Consider the following 22,221-nt stretch of genomic DNA (forward strand, 5'->3'; position numbering starts at 1 on the left):
GGAAGTGTGTCACCGTGAGAGTGGGCTTTGAGATCTCCTTTGCTCAAACTAGGCTCAGCGTGAGACTCAGCCTACTTCCTGTTGCCTGCAGATCAAAATGTAGAATTCTCAGCTCCTCCAGCACCATGTCTCATAACACTGCCATGCTTCCTGCCATGATGATGATGGATAAAACCCCAAACCTCTGAAAATGTAAGCCTTCTCCAATTATATACATTAAAATTATTTGGTGTCTCTTCACAGCAATAGAAATCCTAACCAAGACTATTGGATTCCTTTGGCTGCAAGAGATTAATGTTTGACCTATTACTGATTTCTGTATCTCTCCTAATTTGGTTTTCTTATTTTTCTAACTTTGTCTCCCCTTCCACCATCCCTAGACCCTTTTGTATCTGTGGATAGCGACCCTTACCTCACACAAAGAAGACAAGCAAGACAAATTAATTAAATTCATGGTGTCCTTTCCCAGTGCTGTCCTTATTGCACAGTTTGCCCATCTCCTTTGCTGTCTCACTAAATCCTATTTGTTTCTGTTTCCTGAATAATCTGAAAGAAACTTTTCTTCAAAACTCCCTCTGCTGAAATCAACTCACAGCATCATTGTATAACTACATTTAGGGTTTAACACATAATTTTCTATGTATTAATTCTTATTTTTTTTCTGGTATATTGTGTGTCATTTAGTTTTCAGTCACTCGTTCATTCATCAAACACTGTAGACCTGATATTATTAGTTACTTCGTTATGATGTAGGGCAAACAGTTGTGAGAAACAATATCAACTTTTAACAAATTTATTTTCTACAGGAGAGCCTACTTTTAAGTAAATTTTGATTTACAAATATAGCATTAGGCCGGGCGGTGGTGGCGCACGCCTTTAATCCCAGCACTCGGGAGGCAGAGGCAGGCGGATCTCTGAGTTCGAGGCCAGCCTGGTCTACAAGAGCTAGTTCCAGGACAGGCTCTAGAAACTACAGGGAAACCCTGTCTCGAAAAACCAAATATATATATATATAATATATATATATATATTATATATATATTATATATATATTATATATATAGCATTAGTGGTCCCAAGAGAACATTATCTCTAGAGAATGTGTTGGAAGAAAATAACAGGAAAATGTATTATGAAGGTGAATAGGAATTATTTCTGAACATTATATCTTGTATGGCTACATGATTATTCAGAATTTGGTATATGATTGAAGCTCTAAATGTTACAATGAATTGCATTCTGTGAGCTGAGGTCCTCTGAAAAATATTCACAGTTATGTAGAAAGCACTGTAGACTGATTAACTAATTAGAACTCTCATGATTTTAGAGAGTTGGAAAAAGATGCATAACCAAAATTATTTGGGACTACCTTACTCCCTTTAGTAGCTGTTCATTGTTCGGTATCTGATATAAAATTCCTTTCACTATTATGTAAAACTTTTCGAATGTATTAAATTAGTAGACCACTAGCTTCTCCTAACCAAAGGCTAATCGTGTCTCTAGACAGCATCTATTAAATTTCTCAGCTTTGTGTAACCTGCTTATCTGATGTTCCCAACAACGCATCTGACAAATGTGTTGATTTCTGACTTTTGTTCTGTGGCTACAAAAAGTTTGCTAACTCTTTCCACGGTGGAACACACTATTTGCGGCAGCCTGCATCAGTGTTCCTTTGCCATGGCCACTCGCCATGATTCTGAACATCTGCTTACTCGCTTTGTAGTGAATACTGTGCTTTTCAAGGTCATTTTCAAGTACATGAAGGCCTGTTTCCTCCAAAGTATTGACTAAAGGACCTAATTAAAGAAGCTATTTCAGAAATATGTAGACCCTAATTACATGAGTAACAAAAGCAAGCATTTGCATCCCACAGGAGTCCACAGGGGAAATATATTTTGCTCACTGTATGGACACATATTAATTGCACGCAGCTGGGCTAATCAAAACAATCTCAGTCGCCTATGTGGTCCGTGGGGCCACTTGAGCCAATCAGAGAGTAGGAAATGTGGGACAGAGAGCATTCTACACTCACATTCCAAGCAATGGTTCAAGACTAATGTAGAAGCCAGGTGCCTTGTTTCTTGTTCATTCGACCCATTTTTATATACAATATAAATTTTGTGGAATATTAGTTGGTGACAACGCTGGTGGGTTACAGTCTGTCTGCCCTACCTTTTAAAACCTCATTGCACAGGCTTTGCCTGAAGCTTTGCCCCCGTGCTTCGGAATTGCATCTTCTGAAAAGCAGCCCCGTTGCTAGGTAACCAACTCGCTCTGAGCCCGGTTTCCAGAGGTCACGAGAGATTTCCGCCTCTCCGCCCCAGGATCTCCAATAAGACGCGAGCGTGCTTATCACGTGCTATTCGGGGGCGGGAGCCAGAGTGCTGTCGGCCCCACCCTGCACTGTGCAGGGTGGGCGGAATCCGCCTCAGGCTCCGGGATGCTCAGGGCCGCCCCGCCCCTGAGAGCTGAGTGGGTGGCGAGGAGGGCGTGGCGGGTGCGCGGGCAGGGGCGTTCCCTCTGGCCGTTCCCGCTTCAGCACCTGCCGTTGTCCAGTTGCCTACACCTGCAGCTGCTGCCTCCTCCAGGTAAGGGTCCAGGAGGGGTGACAAAGTATGCTACTCCGGTCGGCCCCCCGTGGAGGAGGGTGATGTTTGAAGGAGTTGGCGTCTGCTCAGAAACCAGCACTCTGAGGTCGCTGACTAGGGCTCTGTGCCTCCTAAGGCGCTGTGCAAACTGTGGTGCTTAACGGGCTAATCCCCAGAGTTTTACAGCCATACACCCGAGTATTAGAAGGCACAGTAAGAACTCAACAGTCATGTATGTGAACTTTTCCTGCATGGAATCTGTGGTTATTTCTAGACACACTGATTTTATTTCTAAGTTTAAGCATACGGATGTCTCGAGCCTAGAATGTTACTCCGTCAAGGTGCCAGACACACTTGCATAGATTACCTTCTCTCTTTGAAATGTTTGTACCAAGAAAACTTCGGAGAAGAACTTTGCTATAATAAATGGGCAATACTAAACCTGAGGAAAGATTATTGCATATTGAGGGAATCATGAAAATACTTTCTTCTCTTGTTCCCCATATATCCAATTTTTTTGCATCCAGATATTCATAGTAGCAAAAATGATGCTGTTTAAAGTCAATTAGAATGAAATACACTGAAAAGTTGGCACATATATAAAAAAAACTAAAAGTCACATTTATTTCACATAAATGTTAAGATAGATTTGAAGATATGTTATGTTTCTAGTTTATTCAAAATAACTCTCCTCCAAAGAAAACTAGGAACACAAACACACATTTTTTGCTTAAGAGACATGAAATATTCAATTTAAAAATCAATAATATTAAATTGTAATTGCCAGTTTTAGTATTATAATATCATTTCTGTGTTGCAATAATCAAAAGCTAGTTACGTGCAAAAAAATTATGAGGATTTAAAAGCTTGAACTCAATATAGATAGAAATATTCTACATATTAGTTGGCTCATGAATTGTCTTATTATTTCACATGGGGAGAACCTAACACTGTCATAATAGAGATTGTAAAATGTATGAAAAGAGTATTCCTCTGTTCTCCGAGGTGCTGCTGCAGCTGCCTGAATGTGCCAGGCCCTGATTACAGTTCTATATTGGAAGGCAGGATTCTGAGATTGTCTGATTAACTTAAGTGACTCTGAAAAGTTGTCAGTTTCAGAAAATGTGGAAAACTTGATTTAATGGATTAACTATGGATTAATGTAAAACATGGTAGTTTTTTGTTGTTTTGATTGAGCTATATATTTTTCTCTCTTCTCTCTTTTCCTCCTCCTCCTCTTCTATCCTCTGCCATGATCCCCACGCTCCCAATTTACTCAGGAGATCTTGTCTTTTTCTACTTCCCATGTACATTAGATTCAACGCATGGTAGTTTGGGGCCATTAAATTAAGAGTGCTTGGGAAGATTTCTAAATTGAAATCAACTAATGATCTATTTCAAAAGAAACCCATAAAAGGAAAAACATGTTTCTGAGTGTTCTCTATAAACATATAAGTACACACAAGCACACACATATCAAGACTAGTTGGATTTTTAATTTATATTGATCCAACATCCTCTTATGTTGATTTTAAAAGAAATTTTTAAAGAATCATAGACATCTGGGGGAAATATTACATATAATTGACTTTAAAAATTCTCATTTTTTAATTTTATAATTTAAAATTGGTATATTGGAATTCTAAAGTCACACTTTGGTCACAATATATAATAATATTATGCATGGAAAGCTATAAATGAATTAGCTTGAAATTTATTTTTTCAGGTTGATCTCTAAATTAACTAGAGATAGACTGATTTTGTTATTGTTTTCTCTAAGTGACTTTGAAGCCCTTAGTCTGAGCAGAGATGAAACAAGAGTGTTCTTTGAACCACTCTGAGAAGAATATAAAATGTTTTGTGTTTGTTTGCCTGTATGTTTTGTTTCATTTAACTTGCTGAGCCGTAGAAGGTCAACATGAATGGTTATTGTGTCATTGCTAATGAGATGTATAAATTCTCTAACTTAACTTAATTTTCTGAAGCATTGTAATGAAGACTAAAATGAAAGTTCCATTAATTTGGAGGATTAGCATTTTCTTCCCATATTCCTGATTTAGTTAAAATCTGATATATACAGAAAGAATATCAATAGTTATTATTATTTGGATAACCAGGTTAGTCAGTCATTCATGGTGATGCTGTGTCTATGCATGGAAGAAAGAAATGTTAGTTATGTGACTTTCAGTATCTTCATAGATGGATGGCCTATGCAGAATTTTTTCTTTGTTTGTTTCTGTAGCTTTGGAGCCTGTTCTGGAACTTTCTCAGTAGACCAGGCTGGCCTCAGATTCACAGAGATCCACCTGTCTCTGCCTCCTGAGTACCTGGATTAAAGGCTTGTCCTACCACCACCCAACTAGAATATTTTATTTTAAAATAAACCTTATTAGGAGATAAAGAAGGATTTCTTATGAACTTATTAATTATGCTCCTTCAGTTGTCTTAGAAGTGTGGTAAACTGCAAGTGACACTTCCAGTACCTACAATTATATGTTGTTGCCCTTTGGTAATATCCTAGCCATTATTCTTCCACTGTTAATGAGACTGTGCCTTTGAGATCTGAGAACAAGCAATTACATACGAATGCCTAAGGAGAATTTTCGAAATTCCCCTAGAGATTCTGCTATAGAAACAAAACCCAGAGGAAAACTGATTTCTCATCTCGCATTATTTAAGAGTTCCAAGAAGGACCCACCACTCCTGGGGTGCTGTGAAGCTGTAAAGCATCATTTAGTCTCTGTTAAGTGTATTAAAGTCATTGTAGTGCTGCCTGTCTGACACCAAGCAAGGGCTCCATAACACTGAACCCTCTAGCCCCAGGGACAGCTTCCTAGGACAGCATGCCAGCAGTCACTGCTTGGCTACTAAAGAAAAGGCAGGTTGAAGCCTGTAGGGATGGCACAAATATCTGCTCCATGGATCCTATCGTTGGTGGGGAGGGGAAGCACATGCCTGACTGATCCTAACCACACTTGATACTTTAGTTCCTGAACAACCCCCTAGGTGCTCTGACTTCCAAGCGTTTTGAGGCAGAGGCGGACGTCTTTAGTTCTGGCAGCGACCACTGATAATCTAACGTTCAGCTGAAAGTTCTAGAGTAGCCAGCGCTGGAGGAATAGAACCTGCAGGTGTTGATCACTAGAGAGGTTTCAGAGAACTCTCATCTTCAGGGTCAAAGGTCGCAGATCAGTCGCTGAGAACTGTTAACCCTTGTGAGGTAAGTGACCCCATGAGCCAGGCCTGCCCAGGACTATGTTATACTGTTTCCCACTGCCTACTGTCGCCACGCCTGATGCCAAGACTGAGAGACACAAAACCTCCTAGAGGCCAGGATTTGAAAAGCTCTTATTTACCCAAGGCTTCAGTCCAGGTGGAGGAAAGGACTCTCAAGCAGCTGGTTGAAGGCATGTGCTGGCTGAAGCTAGATGGAAACATAAATCGAGAAAGGAAATCCCATGGTCATTTTTAGAAATATCGAATGGAAAATCAGCCATTTAAAAAATTTGCTGGATTTTTCCAAAAAGAAGGGCGAAGGGACATTCTGAATTCGGAATCACAGTTGGTCCTTTCCACGCAGTCCTACCAGCAGCTCTGTGAAATAGTGCCTCTGTTTCCAGTAACAGATGTTGCTTTCATAACCTTACAGATACTTAGAGTATGCCGTATTAGGCTATCTCCAAATTCCTGGCGTTCTGCATTCCAATTTATAAAACCCAGCAACACAGAGACTGGCAGTAATATAAATCTTCAACTATAGGAGATAGTTCATCGGTATCATTTGCTTTGTCAGGGTTGTCGGATAAATTTCATGCACAGGTAATCCTGGCAGAAGAGCCATCCATGAGGATGTTAGAACATCTAGTGCTTGGTTCATAGATGCTGGGAGATGGGGATTTCAAAGCAGAGTTCCTTAAGTAGCTTTCCTTGAACACAGGTTTACTGTTCACCTATTTCAAATTCTCAGCACCTTAAATTATTAACGTTGTTGATTTTCCTGGAAATTTCGTATCTAATAAGCTACATGTCATAGTATAACATGCAGAAAAGTCACTTTGCATTTGGAAAGCAGAAAGTAATTCTTATTACACAGAACACTCGTGTTAGATGTGGTACAAAAATGGCTTTCCTTTTCTTATAAAATACCTGCACGTAGAGTCTTGAAAATTGAGTACTGTTTAGTAATAGCTTACATTTAATTCCTTGTTTTTCAATATATATTTGAGTAAATCCCAATAAAAATGTAATTACCGAGTGTTTTGTTTAGAGACAGACTCTTACATCATCAGTAAAAATGGCCTGCAACTCACTCTGGAGCCCAGGCTGGCCTACATCTTGCTGTGGAGCCCCGGCTGGCCTGCAACTCATAGAAATCCTCCTGCTTGAGCCTCTAGAGTGTTGGGCTTACAGACACAAGCCATCCCACCCTTCTAGCTTGTATTTTTCTTAGATGGAAATATGATAACGGATTTGAAGGAATCATGTCAGAATTTAAGATGCAGGGATTACTAGAACATGATTATTCCATGGATGAGGACCAAAGACATTCAAACTGGCTCTCAAATTTAGCAATGGAAGCCTGGTCTTGAACCCCTCAGGCTTTGGGTTCCTAATGTTCTTCATTCCCTCTCAAGAGTTGCAATGTGTACTTCCAATATTATTTTCTCATTGTAATTTTTCCAGTGCTGACACAATTTGAATAGTTAGGATTTAAATCACTTATATTTCCTAAAATAATGGTTGTATCTAACGAACAGTATACATATTTGATCTCATCACATAAAACTGTTTACTTAAAATACTAGTTAAAAGCTCCCTTATTACAATTATTGTAACTTGTTGATTTGCTTATAAATTAATGTGATCAAAGTTTTGCATGGAAGTCTTTTGTGACTACAATATGGTCCTTCAACCCAATGCACGCCTCGGTGCAGAAATTTGCATAGCTAACACACTTACAATTAATCATTAAGAATATTAGAATTAAGATGCTTTGTGAAGTTATATCTAAAGAATAGATTATGGCTACCCTCAGTTAAAAATTTAAAGTCTAAACTTGTCATCTGCCTTGGTACTAAATGGTATCTATAACCCATTTACTAAGACCAGCAGCATTAGCTTTCCTGAGTGCTTGATAAACAATGAAACAGCAGGTCACATATCTGCTATGTCGGAAATTCTAACAAGCTCCCCAGATTTTTTTTTTTTTTTAAAGCTAGCCTCAAGTACTGTTAAGGTAGACACAGGAGCATCTCTGTGACTCACTGACCATGCACTTTAGCTTAATTCGGGAGCTCCGGGCCAATGAGAGACTTTATCTCAAAAGAGATGAGCAGCAGTCCTGAGGATGACCGCCAAGACTGTCTTCTGGTACCCACATACATGCACATAGCTGCACAAACACACATGCAACTCCACACATACAAACACATTTATACACTTATATAAGAATAATTGTATTTGGGCGCACGGTGAAAATATGTCATCCACATTTCTCCCTGTTTAAATCAGTGTCTTCCTTTTCTGGGTTATACCTATTATTAGACCTTACACACAAGCTGCTGGCTATGTTGACTAACTGAAACTTACACAGGTATGAGTAGTCATTTTGTGAGTTCAAGCTAAAACCATTTAAGAATCTTAACCTTTTCTACTCACCACCTAATCCAGGATCTCAAAGTAGACTAATACTGTACTTATTGTGACCTATTTTTATCCTCTAAGCTTTTAAGACCGTCATGAATTGACATACACAGAGAATCTTTACATAAAATGTTGTGTTGAGCATAAACTCAAGAATGACAGACGTTTAGGAAATTAATCCTTGTTCTCACAACATACTAGATGTACCTTTCCTGGTAAATTGTCTCTACTGTTGACCTTGTTTTCTTGCTTTGCTGGTCAAATAAATCGTGTGAGTATACGTTGCCATGCCCCAACAACAATTCTGACTCAGTGGAATTAAACATGTGATCCGGATATCTGCATTTGTAGAACATTAAGTTAATTGATGTGTCAGACACATGAGAAACACACATGGTGAAAAGCTGATTTAGAAAATTATAAAATATTGTTTAATAAAATGTCACCATAAGGATAGTAGTTATTTTGAATTATAAATACCAGGATAAGAAGATTTGATATTTGTGAGCCAAAACAATAATTAAAATTATTCCTTCTAATTTTTTGTAATTTTCAAATATTTCACCAAGCAGTAAAAAATTATATAATTAGAGTGTAGCTTTTTTTCTCTATTTGCATTCATATTTTAAACACTGCTATGGCTATTTTTCTCCACCACAAATATTTTTATTATATATGTATATGATATATATTTGAGCTTATATATACATATATATATTGATTGCTTTGATTAATCATACCATTATTTGAACATTCATATGTGTAAAACACTTGTGTATTTTGTTCATTTTATACTCCCATCCTATAAAATTAAGTATAGAAAACAATACTCTAATTAGTTTTATTGATAAAAATTTCTTCCCTAAGTAGTATATATTTATTGTTTAATGAATATTTTTAATAAATAAATGATTTGAAAAGTGGTCAATGAAATTATAAGTATTTGGACTATTCTCCCAAATATTCTCCCAAATCACTCAGAAATTGCTAATTATTTTAATTTTAGTGTAGGTGTATATACCTATATACAAATGTAATTGTTTTCATAATATGCTTCTTAAACTACTTACAGTCTTTTTGTTCAAATCATTTATTTCTAATACTTCTTTGTATATTAGTATACTTTATTGAAATGTTTACATTAATTTAATGGCACAACATAAAATTTCAAAATTTTAAATAATTTGTCTTTTCATAATTGATTTTAAATCACACAAGTAACTTTGAGTCAAAATTCATTAGTAGTCTGTATCAGTTTCTACCCCAAAATAAAACTGCTCATCTAATGATTATGTATGTTAAATGGTAAGTTATTATAAATTATTATTTTTTTCTGTTTGAAATTTCCTTAAATCTCATTATCTGAGAAAACGAAGTCTAATATGCAAACTTTCACGACTAACTTTGTGGCCGTCTATCTTCTTTCAGAAATTGCTCTTGCTGTTGTTATCTTTAGGATCTTGTTCAAGTTTTTTGCTTCTTATATCTTAAAAATTAGAAGACAATCAATATAGATTTTTGTTTTTCTTAATATTCAGAAGTCTAGAATTTTTGGTCAAATACTTTTAGCAAGATAAAATGTGCAATTGGTTTTCCAAATTGTTGTATTTATAAGATTTCTTTTAGTATTTTCCTTCATAGATGAATGTTATTTACGCTATAAAATAGTGAGACCACAATAGTTCTTCAGCTAAATATATTATTGTTGTGGCTCTGGTTTTAGATAAGATTTCTTTTATTTTCCACTTTTCCACTTGCTTTGTTTCAACATTAGTGACTGGTTTCATACATGACAGACAAGCATGCTATCTCTGTAATGCACACCAGCTCTTTTTGACTTTTTGCATTGTGATAATCACTAATCACCTAGGCTGGCTTTGAACTTTTCTGTAACCTAAGGCAAGCCTCAAAATTGAGATTCTTATGCCTAACACCAAGTAGCTCAGATTACAAGCCTGCACCATAGGGCCAGCTCTATGAATTTTTAAATCAGTATAATAGAGATAAATGCCTACATGAATTTTCTCCAATTGTATGCAACACTTAAAAACATCTTTATAAGCTCAGAAGACTGAAAGAATGAACTGCATACTACTGGATATGTTAACGTGTGTGTGCAGCTGGAAAACAATATATTTATGTTCATTTGTTTATTTCCATGGGTATATATCCACTATGAATGGTGCTTGGTTACATACAGACATTTAATACAAATATACATCTTATATATTAACACATACACACACATAATGTATTTTGAGTGTTCTTTTCTCAAGTCATACATTTTCTACCTCTTCCTTCTTTCCATTACTCTTCTTTGTTCCCATAGTAGAACATTTCACTATTACTTTCATGTTGTGTGCATGCATGCATGTGGGCAAGTGCGTTCAAGTGTGTGTGTTTATGTGTGTATGTGTGTGTATGTACACATGTCGTGAAGCACATGTGGAGATCAGACTTTAGACAAAACCTCCATTTGTTGTTGAGAGTTGCATACAGAAGGTTAGTTGACTTAGGAGTTCCTGGTTTTGTCACTCTCTGCCCCCCACTTCTCGGTAGAAGTTCTGAGATTACAGAACATGCTGTTGTACCCACTTTCCTGTGGGCTCTGGGGATTTGAATTCAAATCTTCACCCTTGTGTGGTGAGTATTTTACCCACTGAATTCCCCCAGCCCTTTTTTTCTTCTGCCTATTTTTTCCCTAAATTGAGGCTTATATAATGAATTATTGGCAATTAAATTTATGCATTCTTTTTGGGATTAAGGCTGTTGAATTTCTGTGAGCATTATCAGTTATTAATATATGCATATTACCTTTCAAAAAGCAGCTATGATATCCATCGTTTAGCTTATCTCTAGTGAGAATTCCTCTTAGATTATAATGTAGCCCTGAGATATTATTTTGACTGAGGTGATACTATTTGTGAATGTGTTTTTACTCATAATATTGTAAGTAACAATGACAGCTCATATATAGCATGAGAACAGGCTGAATTCCCAGTGCCTGGCTAGCTTAACCCCTGAAATAACCACACGGAACTTGTAGTAATTTAAACACTGCCTGGCCCATTATTTCTAGCCTCTTATTGGCAAACTCACATCTTGATTTAACCGATTTCTAATAATCTGTGTTCACCATGAGGTCGTGGCTTACCAGGAAGGATTCAGCATGTCTGACCTGGTGGCTGGCTCTATGGCGGCAATCTCTGCCTGCCTTCTTCTTCCCAGAATTCTGTTCTGCCTACTCTGCCCACTTAAGGACTGTCCTATCAAAAGGCCAAGGCAGCTTCTTTATTCAACCAATGAAAGCAACACAAATAGAGAAGAACCTCCTACACCACTCATATAAATAAACCTATAATGATAGAATTTGGCTAGCTTTAAACTCACTATAGACCCCAGAAGTAGAGGTTTTGTTGAACAAGACTCCCTAGTTGTGGAACTCTAGAAATAAGCAACTATGTTTAACAACTACCTTCCTCTTAATCCCTGAATATAAGGCATATGCTTAATTTATAATCTTACTTGGTCTCTTGGAAATATGTACCCTCTCAAATATTCATCTTTGAGTCATTATTTTGTTTGTTTTAATTTCTTTAATCACTTCTTTCATTCAACTTTCCATCCATTATATCATTTCCTCTACTTATTCTTTAGCCAGTGGAAGAGTTCAAAATTATACATAAAATGTTTATCTCTCACTGTTCTCCATGATTTTGGATTTGAGCCTCCATTTTGAATTAGTTCTAACCTTTGCCATCTGATATCCCATCTACTCTCTGCATTCAATATATCTGATGTAGGTGGGAGCTTGGGTGACCCCAAAGGTCTGTATGGGGAAGACTCTGTCACCAATGTGACACTGTTGAGAGGAGGTAGAATCCTTAAAAGCAGGACACACTAACATCTTCAGGTTGTTAGGGTGTTGATTTGAGGGAAAAGCGAGACTGCAGCCCTTCTTCCTGTTGATCTTGTCTCATGTTCATGTTCATTGTTTTGTTTGGCACTTGCATCAACCAGGCTGCCTTGCTTTTCCATAGCGGGAAAGCAACAGGGCCGACCAATCACAGACAGCACCAAAATCTGTGAGTGAAATAAACCTAGTTTATGAGTTGATTCACTCGGGGACCCACTACAGTGTCAGAAAGCTGACACTCTATCTTAATCAAGCTATACCCCTTATATGATCACCCTATGAGATGGCAGAGATCTAGAACCTTCCTTGAGTCTTCCTTATCCCTTACTTTCCCTTAGCTGTTAGTTTAAAACCTTGTCATTTTCTCTGTAGCTCGTGTCTTTTTGTTCTATATCCCATCTGTTTAATATTAGGATGATATTTATCAAACTCCATCTCTGATTGTCAGTGTGTTTAAAATGGTTCAAAGATCTCCTGTCACATAGGCAGCACCATTCATATTCTGTGTCATGAACTCTACAATTTGACATCTTCTTAGCCCCACCTATTTGTCCCTTCCACGCTGCACAATCTCTCGCATTTTTGTCATCTCATCTTAGATGTGGATAAAGAATGTTTACCTGATAGTTTAAACTTTCCCTTTTTGTATAGCCTTCAAGACTACCTAAAGCAGAGTACCTTAAGATACTCCCTGCCTTCTGTTCTGAACTTCTGTCCAGTCTCTGTAGTAGCTGGTGTTACATATTGTAGATACAGGTGTTTGTGTCATTGGAAATAAAGTCAGAAGCACATGACAGAAATAAGGTCAACAAAAATACCATCTTACGTAGCAAGGCAGATGAAAATAGTGTGTTTCAATAGCGTTAGAATTACTGCAAGCCTGCAGTTTTCTTGAGTTTTACGAAATAGTGAGGATAAAGATGTGTTTTAGACAGGAAAATATACCCTTAATAAAAAGTAAAACAGCTTGTTAGATTTTTCTGCTGAAACAAACTGACTTTCATAGAAAGTAAAATGCTTTTCTTTGAATGTTGATTGCTTGTGGTCACATTTCTTATAAGTATAGTGTATATAGCAGGAACTCAAGATAAATTTCCTTAGAAAATTAAATCATTTTTAATAGCTCTTGGAACTCCATTTTATAGGATTATAACTAAAAATATATAGCGTATGACATATTATAATGTTTGCCGGACATCTTAGAGTTGCATTAACATTAGTGAGTTGTTACTGAAATGCAAGTCTTGCTTTTGGTTGTTTGTTTTTCAGTAGTTTTAGGTTGGAATGAACTAGAGATGCTAATATTAAAAAAATTTGCTGAAAATTTCAGGAGATAATAACTCAGTTACAGATTACAATTAAACTGTTAAGAAATAAATAACTATATACTCAGTAAATATTTTTAAATGAAGACAGCGTTGCAGTTCTTTGTGCAGATGATGCCATAGCATCCGGACAACTCAGAAGTAACATGGCAATTGAATTAGTGTGTTATGCCAATGGGCGAGTGCGTTACAGTGTTCATCTCCCAGACTGAGCTCTTAGGGAGCGTTCTGGAGCTCATCCTCTGTACCCCCCTCCCTTCTGTGACAGACAGACTGTGAGATGCCTGATATTTAGGAGCCATTTCTTGCGCTTCACCCAGCAGTGACAAATATATGTTTTATTTTGGTGGAGGATAAGGCCCAAGATGTTTTACTGAAGAAAAAACAAACGAGTAGATGGCCCTTAGGAAAGCAATGTTTATTTCTCTCTTTTCTCTAACAAACTGAAGGACAGTTCTTAAATCAAAGGAAGATTTGGGGAAGTATACAGTGTTGCAGAGCTACTGATATCAAAAGAAAGTTGCACTCTGCATATCAGCACCACTGAAGGATTCTCCCAGGTTCTCCCTTGTCCCTTTTTCCAAGGCTCTTAGTTGAAGCTTGTGCAAAGAAATGCAAACTCAATCTGTGCCTGGTACTTCCTAACTAACACTAATCCCTAACTAATACCGTGCCTCACACTTTCCATTTAGGAACTAATTGTGCTTTATCAGAGTATGTAAGAATAACACAATGTGGATGCTAGGTTAATGGTGTAAAAATGGCGGGCTGAAAACAGCAACAGTTCAGAGTCATACTCAATGTCTGGGTCTGAGAGAGCAAGTAAAATGGGACAGACAAATGTCAATGTGAGTCAGAGCAGAAAAGATGGAGGCAGAACTTGAGAGAACAAGCAGAAGCTTATTTTTCTTGATCGTCTTTCTTAGACCAGTGGAATAGCTATAGGACAATGGTTCTCAATGCTTGGGTCACGACCCCTTCAGGGGATAGAAAGATTCTTTCACAGGGGTCACGTGTCAGATATGGCATGTCAGATATCCTGCATATTAGATATTTACATTATGATTCATAACAGAAACAAAATTATGGTTATGAAGTAGCAACAAAGATAATTTTATGGTTGGGGTCTCCACAAAATGAGGAACTGTATTAAAAGGTGACAGCAGGAAGGTTGAGAACATTGCTACAGAATTTTCCTTTCATGCTGATTTGAGTAACACAAAGATATAAATGAAAAAGCACTATAATCATGGCCTGCAGTGGAGACAAGGAAGTGACTTTGGCCCATCTATTACCGGGCAAAGCAAGGTGCATGGCAATCTCAAAAGCAATAGGCAGAGAGGTGGCGTCTTCCCATGATTAAGTTATGAAAAGATGACGGAAGAGAGAAATATATGAAAATCAGGACTAAAAATAAGACTGCAGATCCCTTGTAGGTCTGGATGTCTTATGCTCATAGTATTTAGTCTTAAAATCAATTTACTTCATTACCTTTATTTTAAGCACCAACAGCATTTGATTTTTATCATTTCTTTTCAATGCTAAGTGAAAACTGTGTACTAATCTGCTGATGTGAATTGATGACATTTGTGGGTAATGAACTATTAGTGGTTTATGCAGATGGACATAGATTCTGAGGGGCAAATATGTGGAAAAAGTCACACTGTGACATTTTCCGTCCTGCTGATTACTGCTGATTGGCCATGACATGCATTTTTATGAGGGTTAACTAAGGAATTCAGTTGTGCCCTTCAGAAAGGTGTAGGAGATAAACCCCATTTACCAATACGACATTAAATGGAGTAAAATCAAAATACATGGAATAAAACAAAGAAATACATTGTGCAATGTAATCTGGTATGACGTGACAGGACATATTTTGCCTTTAATATTGGAAGTAAGGCTAAATTACAGGGCTGTAGTTAAAGGCTGTTGTTGCTTCTGCAGAGGACCCACGTTCAGTTCTCAGCACTCATAGTGAAACTGTCAGACACCCCTAACTCCAGCTCTAGGGTATCTGATGACCTACCTCTTCTAGCCCCGGAGGGTACCCTCATTCATGTTCTCATACTCACATACACATGCGCGCGCGCACACGCACACACATACATGATTAAAATTAAAAACCCATTAAGTAGATGTACTACTAACTTTTCTGTTGCTGTGATAAAAGGACTTTAACTAAGGCAACTTAAGAAGAAAGAGTTGATTTGTATTCACAGTTCTAGAGTCCATGTAGAGTACTGGAGTCCATGTAGTGGGGATAGTATGGCAGCGGGTGCAGGCATGGCAACAGTAACCAGATTCAGAGGGCTAGCGTCCATGTAGTGGGGACAGTTTGGCAGCGGGTGCCTGTATGGCAGCAGTAGCAGAAAGCCAAGAGCTCACATCTTCAATGGCAATCAACAGGCAGAGAGTTAACTAGAAATGGCATCAGTCTTTAAACTCCCACCTCCAGTGACATAAATGCTCCAACAAAGCCACACCTCCTAAACTTCCCCCAAACACCACCACCAACAGAAGGATCAAGTACGTGGGGTGAGCCTTCACTGGACCTTCTCATTCAAATAGCTAAAGTAGTGCTTTTGAAAATGTATCAACAAATAAAGCATAGTTATTATGTGCATGCCTCATAAACAATGTATTAATAGTAACTACATTGGCTTTTAAGAACTTAATGCACAGCTGGTGTTTGACATGATAACAAAACATATTTACCACCTCTGGTATGTGTTTTAACCTCTAGAGCTTTGTAGTAAGCTCTTTGGTTAGCTGCTTCACTACAAGAAAATGGATTGTAACTCCTATATGATTGGAATCTCAGTTCATTCTCAGTGCATTCTTTTTTTAAGTTTTTTATTTTTATTTTTATTTTTTTCTCATTTTTTTATTAAAGATTTCCATCTCCTCCCCCTTCCCTCCCCTCCCTTCCACCCATACCCCCACTCCACCCCTCTCCAAGACAAAGAGCCATCAGGGTTCCCTTCACTATGTTAAGTCCAAGGTCCTCCCAGCTCCCCCTAAGTCCAGGAAGGTGAGCAACCAAACTAACAAGGCTCACAGTGAGCCCGTCCATGTTGTAGAGTTCATGTTCATTGCCGTTGTCCTTGGTTTCTATCCTTTCCAAGTATCAGAAATATGTGCTGCTTATTCATGGGTACCACCACTAGATGGCAGAGTTCCCTGACACAGTGTGTGCAAGTTCCCCTAGCAAACATTTCATAACTTCTATACAGTGAAGAATAAGCAGCTTCTTTGGTTTGTTTTTGGCTTGGGAGAACTTACAGTTTATGCCTACAAAATTACTTATCATGGAGTTCTTAATATCAGGTATTAATATACAAAGATGAGGAATTTTGATAATATGAGAAGAAAAATGTATCTATGCAGGGTCTTGAAAAATGAAACAGCTCATCATTCACAGAAAAGGGTGAGAAGAAAATACTGCCCATATAAAAGCATCAGGAAGTAAAGATAAATACATATTTAATGTTCTGGTTAGGTCTTGTCACCTTAACACAGCTGGAGTCACCTGGGAAGTGGGAACCTCAATTGAGGAACTACCTCCGTCATATTGGCCTGTGGGAATGTCTGTGGAACACTGTTAATTTCTAATAGATGTAGGAGGGCCCATATTTCTGCAGTCACTGACATGCCTAGATGGATGAGCCTGGGCTATGTAAACAAAGTAATGGAGAAAATCTGGGAGAGCAGCGAGTAAGCAGCAATCCTCTGTGGTCTCCACTTCATGTCCTGCCCCTGGTCTGTCTGGAGTTGCCTGCCTTAGCTTTCCTCGGTGATAGACGGTGATCTGTATGCAGAATGAACCCTTCCCTTTCCACCCTGCTTTCCACCCTGCTTTTGGTCATGGTGATTATCACAGCACCATAGAACCAAACTAATACACGTGGGAACTGCAATGAAATCACGGCCCTAGTTATCAGCCTACTGCAGGAGTCTGGATCAGACATCATGGGAAGAGGGTTGCTATGAGCAATGGCATTAATGTGGTGAAAAGGGGGTTTGCAAAGGTTTATAAAGCTTATTGAACAAATATACTTGGGAGGAAAGATGTATTAATGACATGATCAAAGGAAGTTTTCTCTGGTCACTTCCTAGAGTATGGTGGTAGTGGTCCAAATGAGCAGTAATAATAGCAGAAAAATATTATTTGTTGTTGATAGAAAAAGAAAGTTCCCTTGAGAGACATAGGCTAGGTTTGAACATGTAGATATTGAAATGGCCAGGTAGAAATATAAAGTTTCTAGGTTAAGTAGGGAGTTTAAAATGAATATGAGATTTGTAAGCTTGGAGTAGGCTCCCTACATTGGGAGACTTGGCTCTCGGAAGCAGTCACTGACATGGGAGGTGGTAGCTAAGATTCAACATCAGATGAAATGAAAATTATATGACAGGACTTAGATATAAAAAAAATTGCAAGCTGCCCAGGCAGTAGTGATGCATGCCTTTAATCCCAGAACTTGGGAGGCAGTGGAAGGTGGATCTCCGTGAGTTTGATGCTAGCCTGATCTACAAGCTAGTTCCAGGACAGTGAGGGCTTTACACAGAGAAACCCTGTCTCAAAAAACAGCAATAACAAAAAATGCAAGTCAAAATAGCATAAGAAAGACAGAGGAGAATGAAGAAGGTAAGTAAAGGTCTGAGATTCCAACTTTGAGGTGGTCAAGAACAAAATTCTCTGTGTGAAATAAAGAGCCAGGCAGAAGAGTAAGGTCCAGAATGAGGGACAACATGAAAATGTAATGACAGAAGCAAGCACCTGGAACTTCCTGGAGAAGCCAGAATCTATGCCTATGCTTTTTGGTCTGAAGTTGCAAGTAGATATTAGTAAAAATACTTCAAAAAATAGGGATCACAGTAAGGATGCGAATGTTCTCAAATAACTGGTGACGCTGAATTTTCACCCGTGTGCAGCTTTCCACCACAGAAAAAAGCTTGCCTTTATCCTTTTATGTGAAGGAGAAGTCACTCAAATGGAAACACAAAACACACTTTTTCTCGATACCTCATAGTTAGGGTTTTATTGTTGTGACGAGACACCATGACCATGACAGCTCTTAGAATTGGGGCTGACTTACAGTTCAGATGTCATTATGATAGGAAGCACGACATCACGCAGGCAGACATGGCGCTGGAGAAGGAGCTGATGGCCTACATCTGCATCAGAGGGGAGCAGGAAGTCAGTGTCACACTAGATCTTACTTGACCATTAGAGAACTTAAAACCCACCCCTAGTGATGCTCTTCCTGCAACAAAGTCATGCCTACTTCGATAAGGCCAATATTAGTGCTACTCCCTATGAGCCTATGGAAGCCATTTTTATTCAAACCACCACACCATACATAATGTACTTTATATTATATTATATTATATTATATTATATTATATTATATTATATTATATTATATTATATTATTATATATTAATTATATTTATTATATTATACTATTATAGCTAGTAATTATTTTTCCCAGAACAAGTAAAACTAAACTAACATGAAATTGTGATTTTTATCATGCTCTAACTTATTAGCACTGTATTAAGAGATGCACAACCATTAAAATTTTGACACAGCTACCTGAGCTGCAGTTCATCACTTGCTAACTGATTAATCTCTCAAGTATTGTAGGAAAAACAAACATGATTGATGGATTTTGCTCCCTTTTTGTTATTTTCCTGGAATTTAAAAAACCTGTTAACTTTTATAAATCATTTGCTTGTTCTTTAAAACAAATCTAAGGTGTTTCTAGAACGTGAGTGAAGGCCAAGTATCTGATAGTCATTTCCTGGAACCCCACAACGTAAAGTTGCTTTAGTTTTCAATTTTGTATGTAGGTCGGGGTTTTCTGATGTAGCTTTCTCTCAATAGCTATGTGCAAGTTATGAGAACTGCTTCAGTTGAAATGCTTGTCTAGTATTAGCTTGCTGTACTGAACATGATTTCACGGGGCACTCCTGGTGAAACTTGTTTGGTTGAAACCCATTGTTATTACTTCAGGCGCTGACAGTTCTCCAGCTGACTGGATTAAAACACACACTGTCTATGGCTTGGATGACTTACGTTTCTCATTGGTTTGAGCAAGATGATTGGTATGAAGGACTACAAAGAGTAAGATATATTTATGTTATAATTACAATTTTCTGTGAGGGTTTTTTTTTTTCTTGCTTGCTTTTCTTCTTCTAGAGCTCTGTCTCATTCCTTATATTTGTGGACATTTTGTAATACAAGATTCTGAGAATATGGTAGCCATTTAAACAGAAGTAACAATATAAAAGAATATAATTTATGATGATAGCTGTAATTGTACTCTGACCAAAGGCTCCCTCCCATTCCAATTGTAGATGATTTTCTTTTTCAGTTTTGACTGGAACTTATGGTCCTCTGCATGCTAAGCGGTTGTTGTACCCTGATCTCTATGCCCAGCCTTCTTTATATTTGTGTTTTGAGACAGAATCTCATTAAACTGTCTTGGCTGGCCTTGAACCTGTGGCATTTCTGCCTCAGTCTTCTGTGTAGCTAGATAGCATAGGCCTGAGTCATGAACCCTCTGTAGATAAACTCCAGTAATATTTTGGACTGTCCTTAAGATTGAGCTATAAAATATTATTTTGAATGTGATTTTTGTGTAAAAATACAAATTATTACAAACCTTTTTCCATAAATAAAAGCATTTAATTAAATAGAAAGCAGTTGTTGCTAATACTACTTAGTATTATGATACTATTATTAGAAGAAAAATAAACATCCCGAGTACCATATTATATCTGATAAACTTAAGAAAAAATTAAAATACTTATAATTGTTTCAAAGGCAGTTAAAATGTTACCTTGAGAACTCAGTCCATTATTTTGAAGAAAGCATAATTTGCATTGTAATGGTAAAAGAAAAACGTCATCTTTAAAATATGCCATGGTAAAGTTTTTAATTTTACTTTTTCAATGCAGAATTTGTTAATATTTAGGAGAAGACTGTAGATTTTCTTTACATTAAGTTGTGAACAAAAGAGCCAGTGTCTTTGTGAGCTTTGACCATGGTTCTCCCCCTTGCTGTTCAGTGGCACATGCTACTGAAGATACACAGTCATTTTGTTCTTTTTTTATTTGCTTCCCTGCATTCTGTTCTAATCACATCAATCACAAATGTTTAATCATTATTTTACTTCTCTTTAATTATAAGCGATCAGCAGTGCATGGCCTCTTGGGATTTTTTTTCCAGCTACTCTTTTTTTTTTTCCTTTATTGTGGAACAAGATGATAAACATTCCAGATCCAGTAGCCATCTGTCTCTGGAGAAAAGCATGCATAAAGTAAATTTTAAATATTCTACAGGAAAGATGCTGTGACTTAGGAAAGAGCTCTCCATCCTGAATTCTAAACTTCAATAATGAGATAATGCAATAAAAATGATGGGGAAATTTCAGCCTATGAGTTGCCAATGCACTTCTAAAGTGTGTGAGTACACCTTAAATACAAGAACAATTTATATTAATTTTTTTATTAAAATTTCCATCTCCTCCCCTCCTCCTCCCCGTTCCCTCCCCTCCCTTCTACCTATACCCCCACTCCGCCCCTCTCCAAGCCAAAGAGCCATCAGGGTTCCCTTCACTATGTTAAGTCCAAGGTCCTCCCAGCTCCCCCTAAGTCCAGGAAGGTGAGCAACCAATCTGACAAGGCTCACAGTGAGCCCGTCCATGCTGTAGAGTTCATGCTCATCGCCGTTGTCCTTGGTTTCTCAGTCCTCCTCCACCATCAGCCACATTCAGAGAGTCCGGTTTGGTCCCCTGTTCCATCAGTCCCATTCCAACTGGACTTGGTGGTCTCCCGTTAGATCTGTCCCACCGTCTCAATGGGTAAACGCACTCCTCACGGTCCTGACTTCCTTGCTCATGATCTCCCTCCTTTTGCTCCTCATCAGGACCTTGATTTTCTTTGACATGCAATCCATATAGTAATAGTATAATTTAGGGCCAAGGAAGAACTGATTTTAACAAAAATGCCTTTTATTAAAATGTATGTTATTTTAAAGTGCCTTTGGAACAACACATAGAGATCATGAGGGGTTAGAGTCTTTCCCTTTTCAGCCACTATATTATTGTGGGCCTTTGTAACTAAACCAAGGCATTAAAAGGAGGATTCTAAACCACAAAAAAAAAGTTTACCCCTAAAATTGGCCATATCATCTTTGTGAGTTTGGGTTCCTTCTTGCTTAGGCTTTGCTCGTTTGTGTACAGGCAAGGATGAGATGAAAACTCACATTGTAGATGTCGAAAACTGGCACAAAATTATTGGCTTTTATCTCCACCAGACGTCCAGCTTATTTTCCAGGTTGTGAATATATATATCCTATATGATCATCATTTAAAAATGTTAGTAAGAAACAAAGCAAATTTCTGAGTTAAAAATTATAAACTCAAATGTTGAGTTTGAAATTTGACATATAAGTATGAATTTGATATTTAGAGCAATAAATTGTCACTTGGACTTTACTTAACAATGATTTATAACTTAAATGTTCAAACACACATATACAAACTTTTACTTTTGTAATTTATTTTAATTGTATTATACTTCCATATCATTTATATTTTAATTTTAACTTGCTTCTTTTATAATAATCCCACACATTCAAAAGTAAAGATAACTACCTCTAAAACCCTAATATATAAAATAATTCTGTGGCTTGTTTTCTGCTATATTTCATCCACTACAAAAGAGTAAATTTGCCATA

General features: G+C 37.5%; 1 protein-coding gene across 1 annotated transcript in view; it reads left to right on the forward strand.

Annotated features, from left to right (window-relative positions):
* Positions 1 to 2,529: 2,529 nt before the first annotated feature.
* Wdr17 (WD repeat domain 17) overlaps positions 2,530 to 22,221 on the forward strand; it is an 85,193-nt gene continuing 65,501 nt past the window's right edge. Inside the window, exons 1-2 of the mRNA XM_042054969.1 lie at positions 2,530 to 2,588; positions 19,492 to 19,602. Of these exons, the coding sequence (XP_041910903.1) occupies positions 19,537 to 19,602 (66 nt within the window). The 5' untranslated portion in view covers positions 2,530 to 2,588; positions 19,492 to 19,536. The remainder of the gene's footprint in view (positions 2,589 to 19,491; positions 19,603 to 22,221) is intronic.

Source organism: Arvicola amphibius, chromosome 4, assembly GCF_903992535.2.
Source record: "Arvicola amphibius chromosome 4, mArvAmp1.2, whole genome shotgun sequence".
Taxonomy (NCBI): Eukaryota; Metazoa; Chordata; class Mammalia; order Rodentia; family Cricetidae; genus Arvicola; species Arvicola amphibius.